The 27120-nt window shown below is 41.6% G+C and overlaps 1 protein-coding gene across 2 annotated transcripts in view; it reads left to right on the plus strand.

Annotated features, from left to right (window-relative positions):
• GAREM1 (GRB2 associated regulator of MAPK1 subtype 1) overlaps window positions 1–27120 on the plus strand; it is a 102545-nt gene that overhangs the window by 7126 nt on the left and 68299 nt on the right. The window contains exon 2 of one of the 2 annotated variants that reach the window (XM_063394870.1): window positions 16068–16208. In XM_063394870.1, coding sequence (XP_063250940.1) covers window positions 16068–16208 — 141 coding nt within the window. Of the gene's footprint in view, window positions 1–16067; window positions 16209–27120 lie in introns of those variants that run through there. The other variant, XM_063394877.1, reaches the window with a different exon arrangement.

Consider the following 27120-nt stretch of genomic DNA (forward strand, 5'->3'; position numbering starts at 1 on the left):
GGATGAAAAACTTGTGGAGTGAACTTCACTGTGCCTCCACCTATAAGCCACGTCTGCTCATCTAAAGGGCTTAGCACAGAAATGCAGCATTGAGGTGTATAAGCAGATTGGAGAGTGTCTTTGCTGAGGATTAGAGCCACATCTGCACTGCAGTCACTGAGTCTCTTTATGCAAGTTGGCATAAAACTAATAAATCACAGCTTTGCCAGGGCACCTGTGTACTTGGCTGAGGCTTTGCACCAACAAGAATAGCTGCTGTGTCTCAATATCTCCTGTGCCGCTGCTAGGGGATGTGTTGCCCTGCCAGGCTTGGTGCTAATGGGGGAAGAAGGGTCTTCCTGAGGCTGGGGAGGCTGTGGAGCCCAGCCTCATCACCAGGTTGCCTGTTATGTGGAGGGAGATGCTCCTGAGTCTGCAAGGTGCACTCTGAGTGGATCGAGCCACGATGAAGATGTGAAATGCTGAGCAAAAACTGCCAGAGCTGTGTGTTTGAGGGGCCCTGTGCCAGGGATTGCAGCATCTGCACACCCAGGCAAGAGCTGATGTGCTCTCAGCAGAGGAGTGGATGGTGACTTTCCCAGGAAAAGCAGCAAATTCTTTTGTAGTGGGAAAGGTCACTTGGAGCTTCCTGGAAATGCAAACCTTCAAGAAATGCAAAATTACTGAAAAATGTCCTTTTTGGTTTTGGGGTTTTTCTTTCAGGATGTTATAGTCTTGTAATCACAGAGAATTTGGATGTGTGTGGATTTCCTTGTTTTGTGAGAATGTCACTGGGCTTCTAAGAGAACCAAGAATTAAGATTTAAACATTGTCTCAGAGGCTGGAAGATGCCCAAGAGCTCAACCTGATGAAGTTGATACTGCAGTTGCTTCATACCAGGGCTGAACCCTAGTGACTCAAATGTTATATAAAACACAACATGCTGCAATTCTGTTTGTGAAATGAGCAGGGAATACATTGTGGTGGTGACAAGGAAGTTGAGGCATTTCTCCTTACAATCAGAGCTGGGGGAGTGGGAAGAAAAACTAAGTAAAGTCAAAAGCCCCTTTTGATGGGCCATTATGTGCCATATGCTGCTTTGCTTTCTGTCTTGGTGACCTCATTCTAAAAGCTTTACCTGGCATGGATAAGGATGTGGCTCCGTGGGTGACAGGTTTCCAGGGACAGGCTGGGGGACTGCAGCCACTGTTTAGGGGAGCACCACCTTTTGGTTGGGGTACAGTGTGGGGATGTGCATCCTCCAAACTATGTGTGTTGGACTAGAGGCTCTGTGGAGACCCTGTTCTGCTGTGCAAGGAGGATATGTGCTAGTTGCACAGAGTACAGCGATTAGCCACCCTAAACAGAGGGCATAAGCCTTCACTCTGTCCTGAAGGGCAGGCTGTGTGCCCAAGGCCGAGCCAAGGGCACAAGTGGAGGAAGGTCCCTGTGTGCAACATGGCAGTCATTTCAGAACTGCCCCCAGCTCGGTGCTGCACTGCCAGGGCTGCTGCTCAGTGCTGCAGGAGCTGGGCAGCTGGACTGAAGCACAGCATGTTTGCCTTGCAGCTGGGTTTGTAACAGCTATGCAGTCTAAAGACTCAAGTTACTAACTTCCAGGAGCTATTTCCAAGTAGCCCACAAATGCTTGGATACCCCCTCTCCTGTGTTTGTTTTTCAGTTCGCAGCTTTTCTGTTGTTGTGGTTCCAACTGGCAGTTTTGCTTATTTGCCCCACTGAAAGCTATTCTTGTTGCTTCCTGGCACCTCACCATTTTGGAGATGAAGGAGAGAAGATTCAGGTGGGAAAATGAAGGCAACTTTTTCTTTAAGGAGGGAGAGGAAAAAGGAATTTGTGCACAGATTTCTTCTTGTCCAGCTTTCTTATTACATCTTTCAGTGTCTCCCTTTAAAGCACACTGGGTTCAGGGAACCCTTTGCTCCAATTTGTGTCATTTGTTCCATGCCCCAGTCTGTAATCCTGCATTTGTGGGCTTCCAGGAGGGGTTGCAAGGTAATCTGCAAGGTTGCTGTCAGGTAAAACTCCCAGCACAGTGCAGCAGTGGCAGAATGGACCAAGGAGCTGCTTCTCTTATCCTTTCTATCTTCACATAGGGTAGTCCTTCCTTTCACTCCTTCCATCTGTTGTGCTGTCTTCTTCCAGCACCTGTACAAGCTCTGCTTCTTCATCCCTCCATACCCTCATCTTTTTGCTCTGCCCTCTTCTTTTTCCTGCAGTGTGGAGGAAGTTGGGGTGTTTCTTGGACCAGAGAGCAGTGTGGTTTGCTGTGTGTGTTCCAGGAGGGATAGCTGTGCACATGCTACCAGAAAAAGCAAGCAGGCAAAGGTATTTTAGGCATTTCTAGAGACTTCAGTGTTTCTGGTCACTGGGAGCAGAAACTGGAATTGCACCTCGTTGCTGTTAGAAGAAGCTTCAATTCCTTCCCCACAGCAGAGGTGTGGCTGATACCAGTGCAGAAAACGTGGGATCTCCCCCTGTGGAGTCCTAGACTTTGGTGCTGACATGATGTTTTGTTTAATTTCAGTGAAGGCAGTTTTGCTGGCAGGACTCCAATGTGAATTGATAGGCTTTGCATGTGATGCTTCCTTTTCTTAACCCACACTGATTGCTGGCTTGACCTAGAGAATGAGAGGGGGCATGGTGTGCATTTGTAAGAATAATAGTAATACTTGCCCATTTGTGATATGATGTGATATGAAGAGAATCTTAGATGTGTATCCTTGCTGAAAGACTAGCTTCCAAAACATTTAATTATTTCTTAACAGTTCTTGTTTAGGCTTCTATTCAAAGGAAAAACTGCCCTGTTTCCTCTTTGAAGGGGCCACTGGCACACACATAGAGTTAAATCTGAGATCTTACCCAAGTTGCATTTACATAATTTCATGACGGTCAGATTTTTTTTTCCCTGTCTTAATCTCTGAATGGTAAGCAGAAAAATATAAAAAGCATCAGTGCATGTGTGACTCAGAGAGGTGAGCGGGCTCAAAATACAAAGTGTAATGACACACACGTGTTGCTCCAGCCCCTGGACCCAGGATGTGGCCGCAGACCAGCAGCAAAGCTGTGACAGCACTGCAGCCAAATGTAGGGCGAGCTGGAGGAGAAGATTTTTCTGTTGCATGTCTTATGGGTTGCAATGTCAAATATCATTTGAATTCCTGTCAATATATAAAAAATATCTTAAGACCAAATTGCCTGCGGGCAAAGATAAATGTGCCCTCAAGGGGAGAGAGAGGCATGATGGGCTTTTCTTATTCACTCTGTGTTCTGCGTGCTGCTTACCCAAAGTAAAAGCTTTCCTTTCCACAAGAGGATGGCTTGTTTTGGGGAGTTTTTTGTGTGTACCTTCTTAAAGTGATAGAAATATTATCAAAGAGCTGTTAAGAGCTCTTGTCCTTTATGTTTTATTAAAAGCAAATCCATTTTTTTATACTTTACAGCTTAAGTATAGATTTCTCTGAAACAATGGAAATAAACTGCATTCAGGATTAAGACTGTTCTTGATCAGAAAAGCTGTAGGGGCTGCTTTAAATGTATTCTTCCTGTTAGTATTCCCATATAGCTCAGATACTGTTCCAGGATGTAAGCAGACCAAAGAGGTGCCTAATTAGAGCTGAAATCCATACTTCTGTCCTTGCATGCAGTCAGTCCACGTTTGAAGAGGCTTTACCTGCCTATTAGTGATCCTCGAGTTCTTCCAGGCTGAGCAGAAAGGGTATGGTGGATGTAGCTCAAATGCAGAGGCAATGGCAGCTCCAGCACTCGGGTGCCGTGTGTGCAATCCATTAGTGCCTGCTGGGACTGTGAGGGCACAGGGAAGTGGGCCAGGCAGCTGGGCAAGCAGCCAGGTGGCAACCCCACTTCAGAGCAGAGCTGAACTTTTGTTCACTTCCAGCTGTTCTTACTTCGTCCTTAACCCAGGCTGCAAGAAAGATGAGAGACAAATTAAATTGTAATGATGAGTTCTCTGAAAGCCAAAGAAAACTGTGCTTGAGCAGCTCCTGCATTTGGGCTACTTTATTTTTAATTGGGAGCTTATCCAAGATGCCCTAAGTTCAAGCAGGGATCACTGCTGTGCAACACAAAGTGCCATAGTGTCCCTGTAGGACTTGGGCTACATAATGAGAGGATAGAGCATGTTTACTTGGATGCTATTTCAAAATATCATCTAATTATAAATAACTGTCAATGAGAGCTTCCCAGCTCTCATGCTGTGCCCAGGAAAACTCTGAATGAATAGTCTGTTTCTCTGTCTGCCAGGGCAATCTGGAATCAAATTCTAGCTCTTAAATCCATGAGGTTGGTAGGGTTAAAATTTTCTTCATCAGCATCCAAACTCTGGGGAGCTTTACCCAGCCTTCCCTGACCACACTGCCTGAGACTTGTGCAGCAGCAAAGGTGTGCAGCTGCCTCTGGCTTAATCAGCTGAAGCAACCACTCTGTGTCTGTGCTTGGCCATAAAAAGGAAGTCAGTAACAGTGTGTTGAGTGCAATACTAAATGCTGACCTACCACCTCTTAAGTATTAAGCTTCTCCCTCTGGGTACCTGATGCTAACCAGGCACTTGGAAGTGTGTCCTCCACTGGACCTCGCAGTATTTATAGACACATCTGAGCAGGAGCTCTCTAGAGTGGGGAATGCCTGCCTCTAGTGAAAGAGAACCTCAGTTCTCTTAATGAAGTATTTAAAGGAGCTGATTTGTATGGCAGCAAACTGCTCAGAGGTCTCATTACTGCTGTATTTTTCCTTTGGTCAGGTAGTGCTGTTGTTCTCTTTACCCATCAGACTGCTTTTGAAAGCTACTCTTTGCATTCTTCATTTTCGGGCCTGGTGCCTTGATTGCAAAGGGCAGATAAATATTTTAATATTTTAACCCCTCGACTTTGGCCATGAGAATTCAAAATGGAAACTTAACTACATATGGGATCAACAGAATTCCTTTCTCTTGCTCCCCATGGTAACAATAAACTAGGCTGGAACCTCTCTTGCATGCAATGAAAAGTTACTTAGCGTTCTCCTCAAAATTTCTAACCTGTCACTGTTTTAAGTGCAGTTAAACTTGGCATTCCTTGCAATTATTCTTAACACTTATGATTTGTGGTCTTAGATGACTTCAAAACCAGAGGGCTTTCTTCTGTAAGAATCTCATTTTTTTAAGGAATTGAGAGGTTGTAAGATTTTTTTTTTCCTTCCTTTTTTTTACTATCACAAATAATTGCCACTAATAGTTGGCACATACTCAACATATTGCAGAATATCAGATTTGTTTAAAGAATTGCTGATATTTTCTAGACTGTTGTAAGTAACCATGGTGTTTGACTGTTTTGTTTAATCAATCATAGAACTAAATCTGTCATGAGGATACAGCAAATCTGCAGTTACATCTGATGATGCTCAATATTAATTAGAAGAATAATTATGGTGGCAACAGAAAGTTACTCTGTTTTGGAATACGAATTTTAAGATGTTGCTGTAGTGAGTGGTTTTTCCCCCTGTGTGGGAGTGAAGAGCAGTCTGTGTTGAAAGATATGTTTTGGCTTGTTTGGCTTGAATTCATAAAAAGTAAGGTTTCTCATTCTGGGATGTTGGTTCTGAAGGCTTGAAATAAACACAAACAAAGCTCAATGAAATCTGTGTTGTTACTACTCTTCCTTTTTTTTTTTTTTCTCAGTAGTTTTCTGATGAGCACAAAGAAAGCAAGATTGCCAAGGTTCAAACTGTGAGATTGCTGAAGTCAGCAGAGAGTTTACCGTCAGTGGCAGTGGCACCAAAATTCCACTTACTGCTTATTTAAAATATTTGTTCTTCTCTTCCCTGCACTAGGTCAAACAGGATTTTTTGAAGACTCACTGAGATGCTGTCTCTGTATATTTGCAGCCAGGGAAAAGCTTGCCTTGAAACAAACTGGATTTTTTCAGTGGATTAATCTGTCCCATAGCTTTGTAATGAGATTATGGTTTATGCTGATTTCTTGCAACAGTACTGGTATATCCAGTCATTCCAATAGCAAAATGCTAATCCTAGAGAAATAAATCTGTCCTCTTACTGGCAGGCATAAAAAGAATGGGTAGTTGGGAGTCTCTGCTCTCTTGTTAGGTATTAGTGGGTGATAGCTTAAGTTCAGCATCAGTTGGATTGAAACAATTTGATTTTATCGTGCTTTTGCAGAGGGATTGGGAATTGCAGAAATAAAGCCTTATCTCCTTTCTCTTGATTGTGAAATATTTAATGGTTGCCCAGAGCAAAGTCTGATCACAGTACTGTGAGGCTGAAGGATTACATCAATACACAAAGTACCCCAGGTAGTAATATAAGGCACTCTGAGGGTGATGCTGTCCTTGCTTCTTCCTTGCTCCTTCTTTGTTGAGCAGGTAGGGTCACTGAGCAAACTGGATTCCCTGTTCAGACAACTGTAAATTGTTGCCGTGCAGCCAGCTGCAGTTGTGTTTCATCCAAGGTGTACAGTGGCAAGAGGCTTCATCTGGGACAAACTATTTCTTGGGTAGCTGCATCTTGCCCAGCTCTCCCAAAGCTGCAGGAAGATTCAGTGTCCCTCCCTCCACCATCCAAGGTGGAGACAGCTGTAATTGCTGGTGGCAGACCTTGTTGCAGATGGAGAGCTTTTGGGCAGCACTCTGGGCAGGATGAGGTTGGACAAGTCTCACAGACATTTCCTGCATTGTCTGAGCAGCAAATTAACAAAGAGATGACATGAAACAGTTGTTGAGTTTGTGAGGCACAACCTGAGCTGGCTTAGATGCCTAGCTCTCAAATAAAAGTATTTTTAAAACCTCTTTTTTTAACCTCTTTTGTAATTAAAAAGCAATTCTGGAGTTGCTTTCACCCAGTAGGGTGAATCTTAATCTTACAGACAGCACACAAAAATTTCAACTAGTTTTGCCTAAACTTCCATGCTTTCAAATTTTCCCCCTTCTTGTTTTTGGCAAAAGAAGGAAGAGTATAAGTCATCTTAAAATCAAAATATGTATGAATCCTTGTGCTACCAAAGGAAACTTTTTGAAGCCATGAAATCTGTGATGCTGATGGAAGGTCAAGTCAGTATTACTTTGGATTTTTTTTGTTGGAGAAAGGAGTATTGAGTTGCAGTTTGAATCGTGACAGAAATGCTCATTGATCTCCATAATGGGAAGCAGCACAAATGAATGTGCTGCAGGAATGAAAGTGTTAAACAGAAGCACATATTGAAAACTCCTTGGGAATTTGGGAAGGAAGAAGGGAAACTGAAAAGTGAGGCTAATTATCAATAGCCCTAGACATAACTGGAATTTTTTTCTAGATCCTTGTGTTGGAAGCTCAAAAGATTGTGTAGCTGGGTTCAGAGCCTTCTGCTTTCATCTTTTCCACTGTGCTCAGACATGGAAAGTCAGTTGAGACCACTGTCAGGCTTTCCTAATGAATCTGCCCACTTTAAATTAAAAATTTAGTACACTACATTATATAGCCCTGAGATGTTTAAATTTTAATGTGGTTTGTTTTGGTTGGGTTGTTGGGTTTTTTTTAATCTTACTCCTAGAAACTAAAATATTTGCTCCTAGAAATTACAATATTTACCCTTTTAACTTGCTGGCAGTCTGTATTTAGACTTTGCATGATACACTCCCACACAAGTTGTTATGCTTTCTTTTAAACAAGGAAGTTTCTCTGATCAGCTTGATTTTAATTTTTTAATCAACCCTTTTCTGTGTCTGTATGGAATCAAAAAGTCAGACTGATAACATCAAGTGGCTTTCAGAGAAGGTTTTCCTTCAGTAGAAGTAGCATTTTCTACAATTGCATGCTCTTTCTGCTTCTCTGCCATTAGATATTTTATGCAAGAGTAACTCTTTCAAGCATCTGTTCAGTCATAGTGACATTAAAAAATAAATTCAATTTTTGTAGGTCTAATGTTGCTACAAGTGGGCTTCATCATGTAGCAAAATATTTCTAGGGTTTTCTTCCCCTTCCTTTAACGAACATTAAAATGTGAATTTTTTCCCTATAAATTTGCTTTGCTACTTCAGACTGGAAAATTCAGGTGCTGTTCTCTACCTAATGAACTTTTTCTGCTGACCTACATCCCTAGACCAGTGCTTTTGCTGAAGAAATAGCACTGACAGGCTGAACAGCTCAATGGAGATTTGACTCAGTAACAAAGGACGGTGCCAAAGCTTAAGCAAGCGAACCACCCTAATTTAATATTTATTAGTCTTTGACATTCATTGAGGTGCGTCTCCATAGATAAAATACCCAGCAGATAGTCTGTAGTATGAAGCAGTGTGCAGAAAACAAAAGGTATGACTTTCTCCCTCCACCCTCCCTCAGAGTTCAGATGGGCTCTCATAAGAAGAGGTGGCTCAGACTGCTAAATAGCAATAAAATAATTTGTCCTAATTCAGACTTAGTAAAGACTTTTTGTCTCTTCACCCAAAATGCAAATCCCAAACTCGTCCTTGTGAAAGAAGAAAGCTCTAAGTATCAGTGAAATGATCTGTAGGAGAAGAGGCAGCTGTTGTGCCAGTGAAATGCTATGGCAATTGTACAACCAAGTGCTGCCAAGTGGTGAAGGATCATGTGTTGACAGCACTGTGCAAGTCAAATGCAAGTTGTCCCTGTCCCATGCACTGTTGCAAGGAATTTGGAATTCTCTTTCAATAGCTTATTGCCCATGCTAACTCCCTGAGGGGTTTTTTTGTGTATCTTTTTTCAGAGAACTTGTATTCTTAATACCATGAGAGCAACATACTCAGTGCAGTGCTGCTTGAGTGCTAGTGGTGCTTCTGTGTGTCCCTGAGTACAAATTCATATTAACAGTGAACGCTCTCTGTAATGCAACCTGGTGTACATCTTCTTGTTTTGGCTTTCTTGGTTTGTGTGGGACAAGAAGTTGCCATCTGCTGGTTTTTTGTGGATGTTATGCCTTCTTTTTATTGTGTTGTATTTTAAGAGATCAGAAGCCCAGACAACTGGCTAAACAAGAACCAAAGTGCAGAGACCTCTTTGAAGATTATGTAAAGGATTAGCCCACCAGTGAGAGGAAACAAGGACTCTCAGATAAGAAGGGCTCTTGAGTTGTGATTGATCTTTTCTTTCTTGTTTTAGTTTTTTTAAAGACAAAAGAATGTTGTGGTACCCAGCCTTGTTTTAACACCTGGTGGTACTGCAAAGCATAGCTTGGAAAGGGTTGCAGGTACCTGTGGTGCTTCCAGACCCTCATTGCCAAGGAGAATGAAGAGTGTGTGATGCCTGCAGTTCCCAGGTGCTGGGTGTTTCTGACCTGTGTGTGGTCTCTTCAGGTGTGCTGTCTCATCAGTGCTCAGCCCTGGGCTTCCCAGTTTTACATGGGGTCCCCATCAGCTTTTGTCCTGAGAGGAAGCCTTGGCTTCATCTTTTACCTTCTGTGGATCTCCCAATAAGACGAAAAGAAACTGAATTCATCTTACGGTGTTACCTTGTGTGGGAGCTATGTGACTAGCTATGTCCGTAGAAACACAAATTTGCCTTTCCAAAAACAGGACAGCTTTTATTAGTTTGCTAGTGCCAGGTTTTGTAGGTTCCTTGTTTTGCCGTGAAAAGGCAGCACTGGCATTTATATTTGTGCTAGTAGTGTGACCTCCCTCTGACCCAAAACATTTCTTTGCACAGAGCCATGCAAGTCTGTAACACTGAGTTGTTTTTTTTTAAAACAAGAGATAGGTTATAACTTCATTTCATTCAGTGTGGGTCTGTCCTTTTGTTCTCATGATGGGATAGGGTAATGCCAAGGTTTATCTGAATGCGTGGCTTGTTTGGTCCTCGGCTAGGGAAAGTCCAGGGAAGCTGCATGCCCAGTGAAGCAGACAGTGTAAGTAGCGTTCCTCAGTGCAATGAGAGCATGATGAATAAGTAAGAACCTCACTTCTTTCTTTTCTCTGGCTTCTAATAGTTTTGCTTTCTCTTAGCTTTCAGTTGCTTCCAGATAAACCTCCTTCCTTTGTAACATTAGCCACATGCTGACAGTTCTGCCTAATTATTTCACAGCATAGGTGCTCACCTGACCAGCCAGCCACCTCTTTTTCCAGTTAACACATCATTCCTAGCAAATGTTTGTGCAAACCTGAGGGGGAATAAGGTTGATGTTATTCTTCTGTGTGGTTTGGTAGGTACCTGGCTGAGCACCCAGTTACGATTTTTAATATTGCTGAGATTTTTCTATGTAATGATATGTAATGTGATTATGGAACATTAGATGGAATAATTAAACTCACCACCTACTTAACTGACCAAGACAGTCCGGGTGATGCACTTAATTGTATGGCATCTGCTACCTTGCATGCAGATGGTTCTCAGGCTTAATGAAAACACATGGCCCTAAGTCTTGCTGAGTTTTCCTCTGGGGTTTTCACAGGCACCTTTTTCATCAGTTATTTCACAAAAGCCATCTTAAGTTTGTTGTGAGCTCCCGGTTCTTTTCCGTAAGCCTTTTCGTTCCAGAAAGAGCAAATTCAGTGTGCTTGAGCTGATGAGCAAGGGACAGCATTAAGCTCACTGTGCAATCTTCTGTGATGAATGAGAGGAGTGGAATGTGTCTGTAACCATCTTCCTGGCAGGAGGAAATGGTATCTAGCTCATCTGGTGTGTGTAAATGGAATCTGTTGTGTTACTGGAGCCTTGCATGCGACGACTTCTCTGAATTACCTTGCTACCTACTATTTCAATGTCTCCAGACTCAAAGCTTGTGCTTTAAGGCAGTGATGCAAACTCTTAGCCACAATGACAAAGTGTGTGGCATTATAAAGCCTTTATATTCCTGTACATCACTGCCTATTTTTAGCAGGGTAGTTTCAGTGAGTGAGTCATATTGGCCTGAACATTTTGCAGTAACTTGAATGTTAGTTTTTCAATATTAGGAGAAGAACCTTAAAAGTTTTGTTGTTCTTTTGCTGTTGGTTCTTTTCATTTGTTTCATGAATTTTCTTTGGTGGTTGGTGTTGAAAAGTCATTGTTGTCTTTGGCAAGCAGAGTACATGGGACCTGTGTGAATTTTCTTTTGTGGATTGTAATGGGACATTAGGAAATTGCTCTTCTCTGAGAAGGTGATCAGTCACTGGAACAAGCTTTCCATGGAAGTGGTCAGGGCACCAGACTTATCTAAGTTCAAGGAGTGTTTTGATGATACTTACCCAGGTGGTTTAGTTTTAGGTCTGTGAGTCCTGTGAGAAATGAGCATTTTGGCTTGATGATCCTTACGAGTCCCTTCCAACTTGTGATATTCTATGATGCAGGATACAGGAGTGCTCAGATCCTTCAAAACTGAAGTGGTCTTCAGTTCTGCTCCCAAGGTTGTGGGGAATTCACAGACATTTTGGAATTGTGAGATGCTAAACTAAATAAAAACGTAAGTAGTGAGAAAGTAAGCAGTGGCAAGAACTTGCAGAGAGGTCTCCTTTCAAAAGAAATGAGCTTCTTTCTTTGCTGCAGCATAGACATACATCAACTCAGTCCCTGTATGTAGCTGACCTCTGTTTCCTTACCTGGTTCTTAAAAAGTGCAAAAATACTGGAAACAGAATTTCATCTCTGATTTTGTAGATGGGGGTATCCTGTTCCTCCTCCATCAGTCTTGCTACAGTTGTTAGCTGTTAACTTGAAATTGGAGTGTTTACACTGGCAGAGCCAAAATTTGCCAAATGTGGATGATCCTGTTTTGGAAGTAGAAAGAATGATTAAAGTAGTATTAGCATTAATGTAGATAGTATTTAATAAGCATGAGACTCTTGATTAAGCAATTACCTTTTTTTTTTTTTTTTTTTTTTGTGACTTTATCAACATGCGAGTTATTTTCCTCTCCTGATCAGTGTTTCCTCTGCAACTACCCTTCAACAAGGGCGGTGTTGGCAATATTAGAGGGTTTTAGGAATTTTGCAGAAATGGGTCATGCAGTTAAAAAATGATAGTGAGTTGTATTTGCAGTGAACGTCTGAAGACCTATTGCAGTGCTGCTTTGCTGGTGCTGTGTGAAATACCCAAATACTGATTGTAGTCACAGTGCTTGTGGGAGATCAGCTTGTGTTGGAACATACTGGCTGAGTTTTCAGTTCAGAGGTATGAGGCTTTTAATCTCAGGCAAAGATGGGTTTTGACACTTGATTTAGGGTTTAGGAGCTGCTAGCGTATCATGGCTATCTTAGTCTTAGGGCATTACTGTGAATAAACTTGACTCATATTTTGGAAGGAGGTAAGCAACTTGGGGAAAGGTGAGGAATTGCATGTGGTAGTTCATTGCTTCTCTTGAGGGGTTTTTTTTTTTTGGTGGGGGGTAAAAGACCAGCACAAGTATTTGCCTGTTGATTCTCTTTGTAGTGGTTTAATTATATTGCAGGCATGTGGGGTAGGGAGGAGAGGGTGAAAAGATAGAGCAGCTAATACATACTGGATCATAGGAGACAAAACTGTTACTAAAGATGAGTGGCCTGTGTTCTCTGTTTTCTCATGGCATCTTATTTTTATGTAAGCAGCAGTGTAGGAGTGTGTTGAATAGGTGAGAACCGAGTTGCATAGCTGGTGAATGTGAGGGCTGCCGAGTTCTCTCCCACACAGCTAAAATGTGATTAATGGAAGGCTTGCATAACTTATGCCACTGTGGTGGGGGGAAATCAGATTGAATGTGTGTGGCTGTTTTGCAAGGTATGGTTGGCTGAGAAAGGTGTAAAGGGCCAATTGTGCCTGGGCTGGGTTGGGCTGGGGCAGGAGTTGTGTAGCAAGGGTCAGAGGTGTCTCCAGCCTGGAAGGTCCTCCCCTCCAGGAAGAAACCACTTTAAAATCAGTAAGCAAGTCTTATGGGAGGGACAAAGTAGAAGAAAAGGGAAGAAAGATGTGAGTTGCTTTGTTGTCTTCAGTCACATTTTCCTTGCATAGCTTGGAGACCATGATTAGCCAGGTGTTTTTGAGAGTCCTTTCATTCCTTGGTGACAAGGAGCAAACCTATAAGAGCAAACCCCAGGAATCTGTCTCACCTATGGTTGGGAAAGATCAGGGCTTGGTAAGGACAGACATGCCCTTTGTTAAGAAGCAAGGGGGAGTGTCAACTCCCTGTCACATCTGCTTCACCTTGTCTCCTCCAGTCTCCTGTGGCAGAGCACAAAATTCATTTCCGATGTAATCGGTTGCAGCAAAGAACTGGTGTAATGTGAATTGTGGTTTCCATTTCCAAGGTTCAGTTTAAAAGAATACAGCTACTTCCAGCTGCAGACTCAATCACATAGTTACACTCTTGGGCCTGCCTTGCTAATCTCTTTTTACACTCACCTGTCCCACCCAGTTTTAGTGGAGCAACCACTTAAACAGATCACAGCATGTGAGCCATGGCCGGAACCACCTTTTCATAATGGGTGTCTTTATTTTCCTGAGAATATCTTCCTCAGCTTCTTCGAAGGTGACCCATACTGTAATTATTTCTCTGCAATCCTGGATGTAGAGTGAAGCCAGCCTTTAGGTAATATTCTGAAATTATACCTACAAATTACAAGGCAGAGAAAAAGTATACCAGAGATGCTTTGTGTTTTATTCCAAATTTGTTCACCACTGTCAGTGAAACCAGTAAAATACTAGGTTCTCCCTTAGGTATCACTGGTTGGATTTTGTTGTGGGATAGAATAATTATTTGTTCCCATGGATTATAGGAAGCATGAGTGTAACTGTCAAAATTGAAACATGGGTTTCAAATAACACCATTTATGATTGTTGTTACTATTATTATTATTATTATTACTGTTATTGTTTTTATTATTATTGTGCTTTCCCTCAAAATTGTAAAGTTTTGCAGCAAGCTGAAGGTAATTTTTATACATATTAGAGGTTGCCCTGTGAGCAGAAAACAGGAGGTGCTCGAGGTCTGATAATTTGCAAAAAGCTTAGTGGATACATAATTCCTCAGCAGATATATCTGAATTTCTTTCAAGATATGGATGGGAAAAAGAGTTTTCTGGTGCTGCATGGTAATTTTTTCCACTCTTCCCTAGGCTTTACGAGATCCCTTATCCTGGTGTGCTGTGGGTGGAGGGGTGGTGCTTCCCAGGGAGCTGGTGTTAAGCAGCCTGCCTGTCTGGGCTGCCAAGGATGTGGTCCAAGGAATGCCTGGAAGCCAGTTCAAGAAATGGCCCGTTTACCTGGAAGCTACTTCCTGTGCTGTGGAAAAGAAGGAAACCTAGAAATGTACTTTCATAGGAGCAAGAATAACTGGTATTAAGGAGCTTTGTATACTTTCTCACTTCTTAGTTTGTTTTTTTGTTTGTTTCTCCTCTATACCCCCATCATAGCAGTTTACCCATGCTTGTAAGTGAAAGACACAAATGGGCAAAACAGGAATGTTTTTAAGGTTTAACAGGCCTGGAACAGCAGACCCAGGGAAGTCCATCTATTGGACTCTGCAGGTTGGGCCATGCCTCTCCCTTGTTCAGCCAGATCTGAGTTTCTGGAGGAAAACAAGCAGAGCCCTTTGGCCAAAGAGTGTCGGAGCAGATGGTCGTAATGGTCTCTTCTGATTTAAAATCTTAACAGTTCTCACACACACCAGTTGCTCTGTTTTAAATCGTGTAGGAGGGTGCTTTCTGATAGAATGGGAGCATGAAATCAGGCAGGAATGGGGTGTGTAGAAGCTGTTGCCTGCGGTGGAAGAGTGCCTGCTGTGGGCAAAAAAAACCACCTCAGTGGGAAGTAGCTCTCCTCTGCAGAGATTGAACAGAGGAAATGTCTGCTGCTCCAGGCTGAGGAAATTCTCATTCTTCCACTGACTTTTAGGAATATCAGGACAATGAGGAGAAAGTTCAGTTTGCTCCAGTAGCTGAAGGGGATAGGTTTTGTCCAAACTTGATTCCAGGGCTAAACTATTTGCGTTATTTTTGGCTGTAACTGCAGAGGCCTGGTGGGAGGGAAGGAAAATTAAATTGAAAATTTCATTTTTCTTGGCCCATGTTTAGTGTCTGCTGAGTGTTCCTGAAAGTCCAAGTGACTGCTTCAAAGACACATGGAGAAAGGCTGGTTTTTTTAATGTACTGAGCACATTTTTTAATGGTTTTTTGGACTGCAGGTGTGTGAGAGCAGTTCTGTGATGATACAGAACAGTTTCCTGCTCTGTGAAATTTTGTTCATATATCATACCATGCTTGAGATGTGTAGCTGATACTTTAAGTGGTCTGTCTGATATGGCTCTTGCAATTGCTGGAAAACCTAACAAAGCACTCTAGACCTGATCACGCGCTGCAAACTGTAGAACAGCGGAGGATACTCTGCAGAAATGCAGATTTGTTAAGGGCAAGGGAAGACAGGAGAGCTGGATCTTTGGCTGTGTTTAGGATGGGTTTGACAGACACCAGAGTACAAGAGCACGACAGACTGCCTTAGAAAGGTGAGCTACATACATATTGTCTGGATAGGCTTCTGATTGAATTTCAGTCTGAGAGGGGACTTAGATGTTTGTGATTTTTTTTTTATTAATATTTATATATGTATTCATTTGTCTTCCTTAAGTGATAGGATTAAGTTTATGGGCATCTGAATGGCTAGTTAAGCACCAGCCTGCGAAGAGATAGAATGACAAAGATGAAATTTCTGTATCTGAAAGTGTGATATCCAGTTACTGCTGTATGGTAGTGTGATGCTTCTCTTTTAAAATATGAAAATGTGTTGGGGTTTTTTTTCCCCTTTATTTAAAAACTAAAAGACCTCTTAAGTATTTGTATTGACTGCGATAGGCAGACCAAAATAGAAATGTGAAAAGTGTGTTTATTCAGAAAGCTGAAAAAGGAGCCCCAGAGCCACCACTCAGTAATCTGGATTGCATCTCTGTGATATTGTATGCATGCACTGAGATATTTTGCTTCATGTTTGCTTTCTGGAAGGTAAGATGCTTAAGTTGCTAAAGTGAATACTAGATAGAGTTGAAATTTACTTAATTGAATTTTTAATTATCAAAAAGTCTGGAAAAAAATGAACACCAACAAGAATACAATGCTTGTGATGTTTTCCTAATTTATCATGCAGTAAGTGTGGTTTGTTTTATTTTTTAAAAAAAACCCTACATGTGTTTTGCAGGAGAAAGTGTAGAAGGTCTTCGGGAGAGCGATTATCTTCTGATTCATTCGTGTCGGCAGTGGACAACAATTACAGCTCACAGCCTGGAGGAGGGTCACTACGTCATAGGGCCAAAGATAGAAATCCCTGTACATTATGCAGGTAAAGCTATTGTTGACCTGAAATGCAAATTCAAAAATAATGAATTACCTACCACTTATACTGATCACTGTATTTGAGAGAGTGAAGCTAAGCCTCTTATGCCATTTTCTATGAGTTACCTTTTTAGTAATGTTACAGAGCAAGAGATACTGACTTGCTCACAGGGCTGCTAAATAGATATTTCATTGAGCAGCACATTGGCAGAAGACGTAGCTGTGTAGAGGAATTGATTTCAATTTGAGCGTAATGAGTTGCCACCACTTCTCATGTGTGAATATGGAGACAAAAGTGTGAAAGTTTGAAATTGCCTTGAAATGTTTGGTCAAAGACAGAATAGAGTTTACATTCAAGCTGGAGGGGATTTTCTGACATTTCCATGTTAAACGCCAGGGACTCTTCATAATAATACTGCTGTTTTAAACTAATGTTTCTCAGTAATGCCTTGTCTTTGTCTGCCTTCTTGGGTGATAGAGTAATAGTGTTGTTCCCAACTAATCCATATTTATTTTATGATTTCAAATTATTTTTACTTTCCTAGGAAATTATTTTTAATAGTTTTTCCTGCTGTTTAGTGTTCTTACTCACCAGCTGAACAGAACAACACAATGTGAGTGGGAAGTGCTTATCTTACAGCAGTAGATAGAAAACTTTTAAAAGCTGGAAAGTGTGAACCGAAAGAGCCATGGCTCCAAAATAAAGATGTGGGCTTCGTGTTTTAATTATCATAATTATCATAATTATCATTAAATATCATTTAATTATCATATTATAATTTTAGTTACCAATTGAATAATGTACTTGGCTCTGCTACAGTCTCCTTTCAAGCACTGTGCACTGAGGGTGTGCTGAGTTGGACAAGACCTGGCTGAATTGCTTTATGTCAGTCACACCAGTGCTGCAGCTTCAGCAATACACCCTATTCCAGTGATGAGAATTACACCTCTTGCCTTCTTAGGTACTGTTTCTCCTTGGAGTTTTCTCCTGGAACATTAGTTTTTCTAAGATACGTTCAAGAGCTTTGGTCTGATGGCATATAGTGTCATAATGTATGCAGCTTTAAAACTCTCTGAAGTTAACTTTCTTAGCATTAACATTTTCTAGTGCTTATGCTTAGTAATGTTGATTTTTATTTTTTTACACCTCCTGGCTGCATAAGCTCCAGTGGGGTGGACACATACACTTCACTTCCTTCAAACTGAATGCCATGTTTTAAAATCCTTACACTGATTCCTGGAAGAAGGAGAATGGAAAATAAAATGGTTATTGGCATGAAAGAATATCTTAAGGGGTTATCTGAAGGCTTGGTTTGGTTCTTTATTTTTAAAGTCAACAAAGATGTCCTAAGCAGGGTTTCCTGACTCTTCATGTTTCCTTTCATTCATATCTTAAATTTACACAGACATCAGTGTGTGTAAATGGAAACAAAATCAAAATCTGTCTCCTGATATACTGTAAAAGTGTCAATGTGCTTTTCTTCCTGGCTTGTGTTAATGCAGGAAAAGAGGGTGTGTTTAGTTAGCAAAATACGTTTTGCTGTCAAAGAAAGTTCCCTGCCACAAAACCCTCATTAATGAGATGAAAATACCTGAAAGTTCAGAAGCTTCCACCTAGTGAGGGCACTTACTGAACACGTGATGCGCTCCAGTGTTGCCAGAGGAAATTCACAAAACTGGTCTGTGCTAACTTGCGGAACCAGAGCGTGTCTGATGGGCTTACCTGCATGAAAGGAGAGAGGAATCTACGCATGTGAAAGGTTAGTTGGTGAAGCACTGCAGTTTGGATGCTGACATCCAAATGCAGTTAGAGGTGTCTTCCATACCCTGAAGATAACTTGTGCTGCTGTGGAGTGCCACACAAAGGTCTGTGAGCTGACACGGAGCGTGCTTTCAGTGCTGCCCTGTGCAGTGCCTCAGGTTCACTGCTCTTGGGATGCAGAACCCCCCGCTGGAGAGGCCAAGTTTAACAGAGCTGCCTAAGCCAGCCTGCTGGGCTGGGTGCTGACCTGGATTGTAGGACTGATTTTTGCATGGTTAAACTTTAAACTTCTGTCAGCTAAGATGTACTGCCTACCAGAATGACTCTTAGAGATGGAACATAAGAGTTCATTGAAATGACTTTCTGGGTTTGTTTTTGCTTTAATAGAATAGCTTTTTTTTTTTTTTTTAACCCTAGAAGAATTTCAATGTCACGAATTGCAACATGATTTTGTAACAGTTGAGCAGGAAGAGACACTGAAACTGATTTTATTTTCCTGAGATTACAGCTTAAGTACCACAAAGTCATCAGTCATATGTATAAATATGAGCATAAAGTAAATCTTATTTTGCTACTTGCTAAATCAGGTTTTGATACACTTATTAAACAATACAATAAAACAAATACAAAACAAATATAATAAAGCCTTACTAAAAAAGGGGAATGCTGTATTTTACATTTAAGTGAAATTTTATTACCAGAACCTGAGTTGTGCAGTCTTGCTGGTGGTGCTTTCCCCACTATGAAAGTGCTACCCTGGTTGTTTCTTTTGGCAGACATGGTTAATTTTTGCTGTTAAAGATCATATTTGACAGCTGTACCCATTCTCTCTTGAATCTTCTCGCCAGTCTGCTTCTCTTTAGAGTAAAAGTCAATGTAGCATCAAGTTGAATTTTTATGTAATTAAAACCAAATAACTATTGTGTTTCTGACACTTAAAGCAACCAAAGTCTTCACATGCATATAGAATGGAGAGCATATCAGAATTAATGTCCTGATAGTGCCCTGTCTTGGCATGAAAGAATGAGTTTCACAAGAATCCAATGTAAACCATCGGCAGAGGGACATTCCTTTGGTGTAGTTTGCTTTCTTCAGGTACACAATTCACACTTGATACTTATAGAAAGGTCTTATCAGCTCTCTGTCTGAACTAGTTTTGTTTTGATCCTGGTACTCTGATCCCTAATTTCTACTCTAAAAGCAAGTGTGTTACCAATACCCTCCAGCTGATGTTAAATACTACTGTTACGTTTTGCTTAGGCAGCACGGTAACCTTTGCCTTGATAAATGTCTCCCCTGGTAGCCTCTGGAAAAGACTGGTTTATGAGCTCAGTTTGGAAGATACAGGCCATGTCAGTACCTTGCAGAATTTCACTTTGCTGTGCTGCAGCTTGCCAAGAAGGATACTTTTTATTCTTCTGCAAAAGTTCTGCATAGGAAGTTGTGTCCCAAGGATATGCTGGTGACCTCATCTCAGATGTATTCTAAGATAACTGAAAGGCACTAAAGACACTATCTCAGGGTTTTAATACAGTGGCCCTGGGGTGTTGTCTGATTCTTCTTGCATTACCTTCCAGGACTCTACAGCTCAAAACTATCAGAAGTGTTTCTGAGGACTCATCAGCTCAAGCCACAGAGGTGTTCTGCTCTGACTGTAAATGGCTTGGGCTCAGTCTGCTGTAAATGCCTGTGCTACGTGGCCACAGTTGTTTGTGTGTGCAGACTATTGATGTGAAAGTGGATGATCAAGTTGGATGTGGTTACTTAAAACCTGTTGCGCAGGAAAAGTGGCACAGAAGGCTGTGGAGTGTGTGCATACCCCCACCTACACAGTGCAGTCTTTTCTTTCAAAGGACATGCTAGTGTTGGTGAGTGCATGCAGTGAAAGAAGAAAGTACTTTGGGGTGAGTTGGCAGCATCTAGGTAATTTTGCCCTAAACGCTCACACCCACGTTTAATCAAATCATAACAGGACTTTTAATGTTGGGGGTTTTTAGGGCCTTATCTCCCTTGTTGTAACTGATGGTTCATTTTTCTCAACCGGTTGGTTTTTTCATTCTGAGGGGAAAGCTGTTCCTTTGAGATGATGTTTAAAATAAAAGACAAACACACCAATATAAAAATCTTGTTCTTTTTCTGTAGTCTTCTACTCAGTTTTGCCCAGAGTTCGTTGGGAATGCCTCTTACGTCTCTGTTGCCGTCTCTGTGCACACAGGAGTCAACTAATAACAAAAATACTTCTATAAAGATATTCAAAAGTAGCACCCTACTCCAGGGTGTGCCACACTGTAACACATCCAGGATGTTGAAAATTCTCCTGTGAATTCACACCTCCCTACCACAGAGTGAAGGTGTGCAATTGCTAAAACAGAGTAATCACTGGTGCCCTGCTCTGGTTGCTTACCTAAGTGTGCTGATAGCTTTCCTAATGTCTTTTAAATGAGGAAATATAAAACCTTATCCTGTGAACCTTCCCCAGGTGGGGTGTTGGATGGGAATGAGTCAGAAGGCCCTTCCGTGGTGTTGGGACTGGTGTACAACAAACACCCCACTGGAACCTGTTCCTACTGGTTTGATTTGTTAATCGCGGAGCGGTGCCTGATGGGCCTGCTCCTCCCCATCCTGCTCACACAGAGGAAAATGCTCTCTGCAGGTCTTCTCAGGAGTGAACTTGCCTTGGCAACAGGAGAGCAGGACAGCTCCCTGAGAATTGGCAACACGCAGCTGCAGGAGTTCCTCTCTCAGGCCCAAAGTCATGGCTGCCTCCAAGGCACAGTTTGGCCATTCCCCTAGGCCTGTTGCAATCCACTCTGGAAGGAGCCATCCCTGGGACACTGAGGGAGGAGAGCATGGTATGAGTTAGGTATCTCCCAGTTGTCTTGAGATGATGACAGTGACAGCAGCTGCTGTTCTTTGTTAGCCACCCTGAACCTGGTGCATCCTGGTTTGGAAGGTCTGGAAGAGCTCTGATTTTTCCTTCACTGATGCTGAGCACTCTCAGATGTTTATAGTATGTTGGGTCTTCTGTGAGTTTGCTCTCTTCCTGGTCCTGGGGAGGAGAGCAAACATTAGACTGGCAGGCATCCTTTGCTACTTGGCATTATGGTATCTGTTGCCAGCTTGTGTTACTGTGGGAACAGAGCCTGCTTAAGTTCAATTCAGACTCTCCACTCCCTCAGATGCAATTTAATGCTGTCTGCTGATCAAGGAAGGTGGTGCTGGACAAAGAGCGCTTTGTCCGGGGCTTTGTCTCCCTGGGTGGTGCCAGGGAAAGCTATGCCTGTTCTGAGTGAGTTGAGCAGCACAGCTCTGATGGGGTAATTTTAAGTTCAAAGAGTTGGATGAGATCTAAGGCGGGGAGGGACACTGCCTTAGAGTGAGAACTGAGTAGAGGACTCAGGTGAGTCCTTTCCAGCCAACAGGCACACCACTCCCTGATATGAAATGTTTTGCACTTTAATTTGTGTTTTGCTTTGAACTTGAGCTGGCACCGAGCTATCACATAGTTCTGCTGAGGCTTTTGTGCTCTGCAGGTGAATATCACTTTCTAGAGAGTAGGGCCCAAATGCGGTGCTCCTGAGAGAGGCAGGCTGCCATGTGTACGTGGGCTGGTAAATGGTTAATGAATGGATATCCTCAGAAGAAAAACAAGAAAACAACCTACCCACACATTTAATCCCCCCACTACTCAAGTTTTGTTTTGTTTTTTCTTTTTTTTTTTTTCTTGAAAAGGGTTGTGCATCTGAAAAGCAATTGGAGGTTTGAAAACTTTTCACAAATACTTCTAATAAAAGAAAGCATTGCTACCAACATATAGCCTTCAAGCTTTTAAAAGAGCAGTATGATTTCTGCAGTTCTGAATACTTGACCGTTTGAAGTTTCTTTAGAACAGCAACCTTTCTCTCCCCATAAATATGTAGAAGAAACTGTATTTGGTATTCATTTAAAAGTCTGATTGTAAAGTAGTGCCTGAATTGCAGAGAGAGAGAAAGGGTATTCATTTTATTGAACAGTTTGCACCTCCTCAACTCTGAGATCAGTAATGTCTATAACACTTGTAGTTGCTCATATAGCATCATTACATGCTTTTCTGGAAATGTTTATGCTTTACAATATATTTATTGACTTGGTTTTAGTTTGCTGCTACCTCATTTTGCCCACAAAGACTTTGTTTTAGTCTAGGAAATCACAGCTTTGTAGTCTGGAAATTCTTCATATTTCTGACTTCTGAAACCTGTCACCTTGAAAAACTGGATGAACTCTTCTTATAAACGAGCAAACATCCATATTCCTCTTCTTTTTTTTTTCCTCAGAGAGTTACCTTCATGTTGTCAGACTTTCTCATGGTCCTGTCTGTTACTTCACTTTTTGTGCCCATTTAAATTTTGGCAAACACTTCTCCATTGATCTACAGTGCAATATCAAATTGCAGAATCAAAATGCAGTCAATGAGATTGCTGGCAAAAATTGCTCATTTCTTTTGCATCTCTGGGTGCATTTGTTCTTCCTGTTCTTTCATCTCCCCGGGTTAGCCGGTCTGGTTAAGCAGCAGCTTTTTTACCTAATTTTAATGAAATGTTCCTCTTTTGTCAGATCACCTGTGTTGGAGAATCTTGTCTACTTCTCAATTTGTTTCGTAACTGCTACAGAAAGTACACGTAATCTTTCTTTTTTTCTTTTTTTTTCTTTTTTCTTTTTTCTTTTTTCTTTTTTCTTTTTTTTTCTTTCTTTTTTCCGTTGTTTTTTTTCTTTTTTTTTCCTTTTTTTTCCCTTTTTTCTTTTTGTTTCTTTTTTCCGTTGTTTTTTTTTTTTTTCCCCCTTTCTTCTACGTGTGCTGATAGCTTCCCAGAATGGAATCAGCAGTACCTTTTCAGTGTGGAGAAATGATTCAAATTTAGTGTCAAGTGAAACAACACTGTACAATTCTTCATCAGCTTGCATGGCTGAGAATGTTTCACTTTTTACTTCACCTCTCTGGACCCAGCCCAAACTATTTTTGCTGTGTCTAATTTCCCTAAAGTCACCATCCTCATAAGTCAAAATCAGCAGACTGTGAAACTGTTTCTTTCTTTGTGTATATACAACCTTGTGTCTATGAGAGATTCCTGGTATGCCCTACAGAACTTGTAGAATTTGCTTGATGTTCAATTTAGTAAGTGGATATACAAAGTTTGTATCCAGCTTTTTAATGACACCACAGTCAAAACTCTTTTAGTTCCAATTTACCTTTCAGATATTTCAGATGGGCCAGACAGCAAAACTGCAACTGCTGTAAGAGTCTGCAGCCCTCAAGGACTGTTGCTCTTTGATGTAATGAGAAAAGTAGGATTAGTTCACAGGGTAGTAATATTTCAAGCAATGGAGGAAATGTCTGATTGTGTCCCAGAAGTTCATGGAAAGAAAACACTTGCATTTGCTCTCTTGCTTTCTAACCTGAAGTAAGAGTCTGTGGTTTGTAGACACCAGTTCTACTATAAAATATGCTTGGTTTCATGGGATTTGCTTGGTGCCTTAAGCACAAAAGGACCAAAAGCTTGTGATGACAGGGATATTTTTCAATCCTATTACAGTGAGGTACTAGGTGGGAAGAGGTGTATGCTTTTAGGTACACTAGTCTTGATCTCTTGCTCTCCTCTGCTTTGATTTCAGGACAAGCATAATCTTATCCTTGTCCTTTTTAAAAAGAAAAACCCTAAGATTTGCCTCAGCGTTTAACTTTGTCTTTTATTTGTGAGAAGGGGAGTAGGAAGGGAGAGGGAAACTTGCAGCTTTTACAACTGATGACTCCTAGTACCACATGTTCCTCTCAGACTTCCACAGTTCTTGGCTGTTACTCAAAGTCTGCAAACTTGAAACTTGCTGAAATTCAGCTGTGACCTTACAAACATTCTCTGTAGGGTGATGGTGGGGTTTTTTTTATCAATTTGTTTGCTTGTTTCAGATCTCCACAGGCAGCAAAAAAGCCGATTGGAATTGTATCAATTAGGAAAAGGTTCTAGAGCCTCATACAAAAGAAATTAACTGGGGAAGATGACTTTTTGAAAGATTGCAATTGAGGGAAGGGTGGAATAGCAGCCAGGAAGCTGGTTCCCAGAAGACTGGGAGATGGCCTGAATCACACAGGATTTGCTTGGCATTGCTTGAATTACTTTGCCTTGGCTCTTGGCTGGTGCAGTGGAGTGCTGGGCTCATTTGCATGATGCTGGAAAGACTTAAGTGCCTGGGAGAGGGTCTTAAAAGCTGCCTGACTTAACCACTGGGAAGCTGAGAGAAAAGGCTGATCCCCACTGGGAATCTGAGGTGTATTCAGTGCTGCACTCAAGGGTCTGCTCTGATCCCACATTTCTATTGATCTGAAGCTATCCCAAGCACTAACTACAAGGAGATTGGAAATGTGGCTCCTGAGTTCTCAGGAGACAGCTGTTCTCCTCTTTCATGGGGTCTAACTTCAGAATTCAAAAGGGAGGAGTTGCCTGAACACTACAGGCTGTCCAGCTGGTGAGCGCCTGTTTCTAGGCACTGAGCAAGGCATGAATAAAGTGAGAAGCTGCTTCACCTCTTGCCTATCTCAACAGTCCTGTAGAAAACCATACGGTTAAAAGTCCTTATGGATAGTTAAGCTCAAAGAGGGTTTCTTATTCTATACTCTGTAATTGTAATCTGGAATGTCACACCAGTTTTCCTAAAGTAGGAATTTTACTGTTTTAATGCCACCCATCTGGCCTTAAAGTTATCCCTTAAGGAGGTAAAGAATAAAGAGAAGGAAGTTGTAAAGGCTATATTTAATCAGTTAAAAAAATGCTTTCCCTTCTGTGCAAACTCGAGGGAAGAATTTTATTAAATTCTGAGAAATGGTATATTTTGGGTTGATGTTTCCTATGGGCAGTGATGTCTTTTGTTAATCTCTTATGTAACACCGCATGAATTTTCATACAGAGTACCAGGTGCAGAAGAAAGCAAGCACATGTGACTGCTAGGAATGAAGCAGTCAGCAATGCAGCTATCCCATGACTCTTACCTGGATCACAATTCATGCTAGTAGTGGATGAAGACTCTTGCAAAGAAGTACAGCCCTTAATGCTTGGGGAATTTGGTTATGGGCTACTGCACATTTCTTTCATTTAGGTGATTCCTCTGCTTTTGGTTGCACTTTGTTTCAAGTTCATCCCCACTTTTTCCTTTACTGATGACTTGTTACATGGACTAAATCTGCATGGGAACTTGTGAGGGAAGAAATTGCCATGAGCTTTCTATAATTAGTCTATGAAATCTTTCAGACAGACCGTCCCTTTTCCTTCTGGGGGCTGGAGGGGGAACCTTTACAACTGAGCTAACATGGCAAACAAGCAAGGCAAAAATTATTGATGTCTTTCCCTTCTGTAAATACAGAACTCAGCTGGCAGGAATGTAGAGCAGGAATTTTGATAGGTCATGTGTGTTTAGGGAGGGAGCTGCAGAGAAATCTTGTCCCACAGGATTATATCATCCTGTGAATTTCTGGATGCCCAAACAGATGATTTTTTTTCCCTGCTGGAAATTCCTTCAGTATTTGCTGCTGAGGACAACTGATAGGAAGTGTGGTAGGAATTCTTTGGTCAGCATCTTCCCTATGGAAACAGGCACACTTCATGTCTGGGAACGAGAGCCGGTCACGTCAATGCTGCCAGTTAAAGCAGCTGACATCATTGATGTCCTAAGCTTTGACTGAACTACTGTACCAATTGGTGCCAATAGGAAAATAAAACCGTGCTATTTAAGTCATGTATAACTGTTTATATGGAGAATGTAATTTGTGTGTTTAATTTAGCCTGTGATCCAAGGCAGTGATTCTGCTGTGTCAGGGAAAGGCACTTCTGCGAGCTTTGAAAGTTAAAGAAGTGGAAAAACTGGCGTTTTCCTGTTATGGGCTGTTGTGCAGAGATTTTCTGTCCTCAGTTGGCAGAGATGAACTTGTTTCAGTGGCAGTGCTGGGAGGGGGGAGCTATTAACACTAATAGCAAAGGTGACCATTATTACCTGCATAGGAGGAACATGGGTATTTAACTTCTTGCTCTGAAGGACCTGTGCAACAGAGAGAAACTGATAGCCTGTCCTTACTTTCTTGCAGCTTTATGTACAGACATGAAGCTCTGTCTTCCGTTCATCCCCTTTACTGCAGGTGAACCTCAACTCTTCTGTTGGACCCAAGTGTGCAGTTTGACTCCAAATCTGGGTGGAGCAGGGGCAAAGAAGGAAATCCATTGTACGCTGTTAAGAGGGCTTTCATAAGTGTCCTCAAACAAGAAATGCCAGGCTGCTGAGCCACCTGTCACAAAATCTACAACACTGACAGATGCTACTGTCATCTTGGATGGTTGATAGCCTATGTAGAGTAAGAAAGACCTTTTAAATCAATGTGTTAAGGTTCTGTTTTTCAGGGGAGGCACCTTGACATCACACTCTTTAAATATTTGTCACCAATTCAACCTTTCCGGTTCATCTCACATGAACTGTGTATTGCAGTGGACTGGGAATAGCCAGCCAAGGCTGGCTGGCTGCATTTGAGTGGCTGAAATAATTCAAGTTGGCTGCATCTGTTCACTGTTGCCTTGTTTCATGGCACTCACCTGGTCCTTCTTTTGCTGTGTGTGGACCAGCTCATCATGTGAAAGGTCCCATTTTTGTTATGATGGCTGCACACATGCTGAGAAAAGAAGAGGGATGTGTGAATAAGATGCAAGATCCCACCTGAAGGTCTTCATCAAAATGATGGGAAGTGCCTTTGTTGTGTTCTGCCAGAATAATTGATTTGTGTAATTATTTAATTTTTTAAACGATTTATAACCTTTTGAGCATAGACAGGTGTGAAGTGTGTGTCTGTGGAGGAGAAAGCATTCAGCATAAAGTACTGACTGAGGAAAGCTGTCTCTGATAAAATGCTGCATGGTCCTCTGCATTTTCAGACACAAGAAGTAAAGTCTGTGTAGGCCAAGTGGGATCACTGTGAAGCTTGATGGGGAAAAATGAAACCAGTGAGATGGATGGGCAGGGTGACTTGAATAATCCAGTTCTTTAGCTACTATGTCTCTGCTAAATTACTTACTAGGGCTCATAGTATGTGGGAGAACTAAGATACTGGCTCCACAAATGGCATTGCCAAAAATAGAAGAAAAACAAA

This window comes from Prinia subflava, chromosome 1 (genome assembly GCF_021018805.1).
Source record: "Prinia subflava isolate CZ2003 ecotype Zambia chromosome 1, Cam_Psub_1.2, whole genome shotgun sequence".
NCBI lineage: Eukaryota > Metazoa > Chordata > Aves > Passeriformes > Cisticolidae > Prinia > Prinia subflava.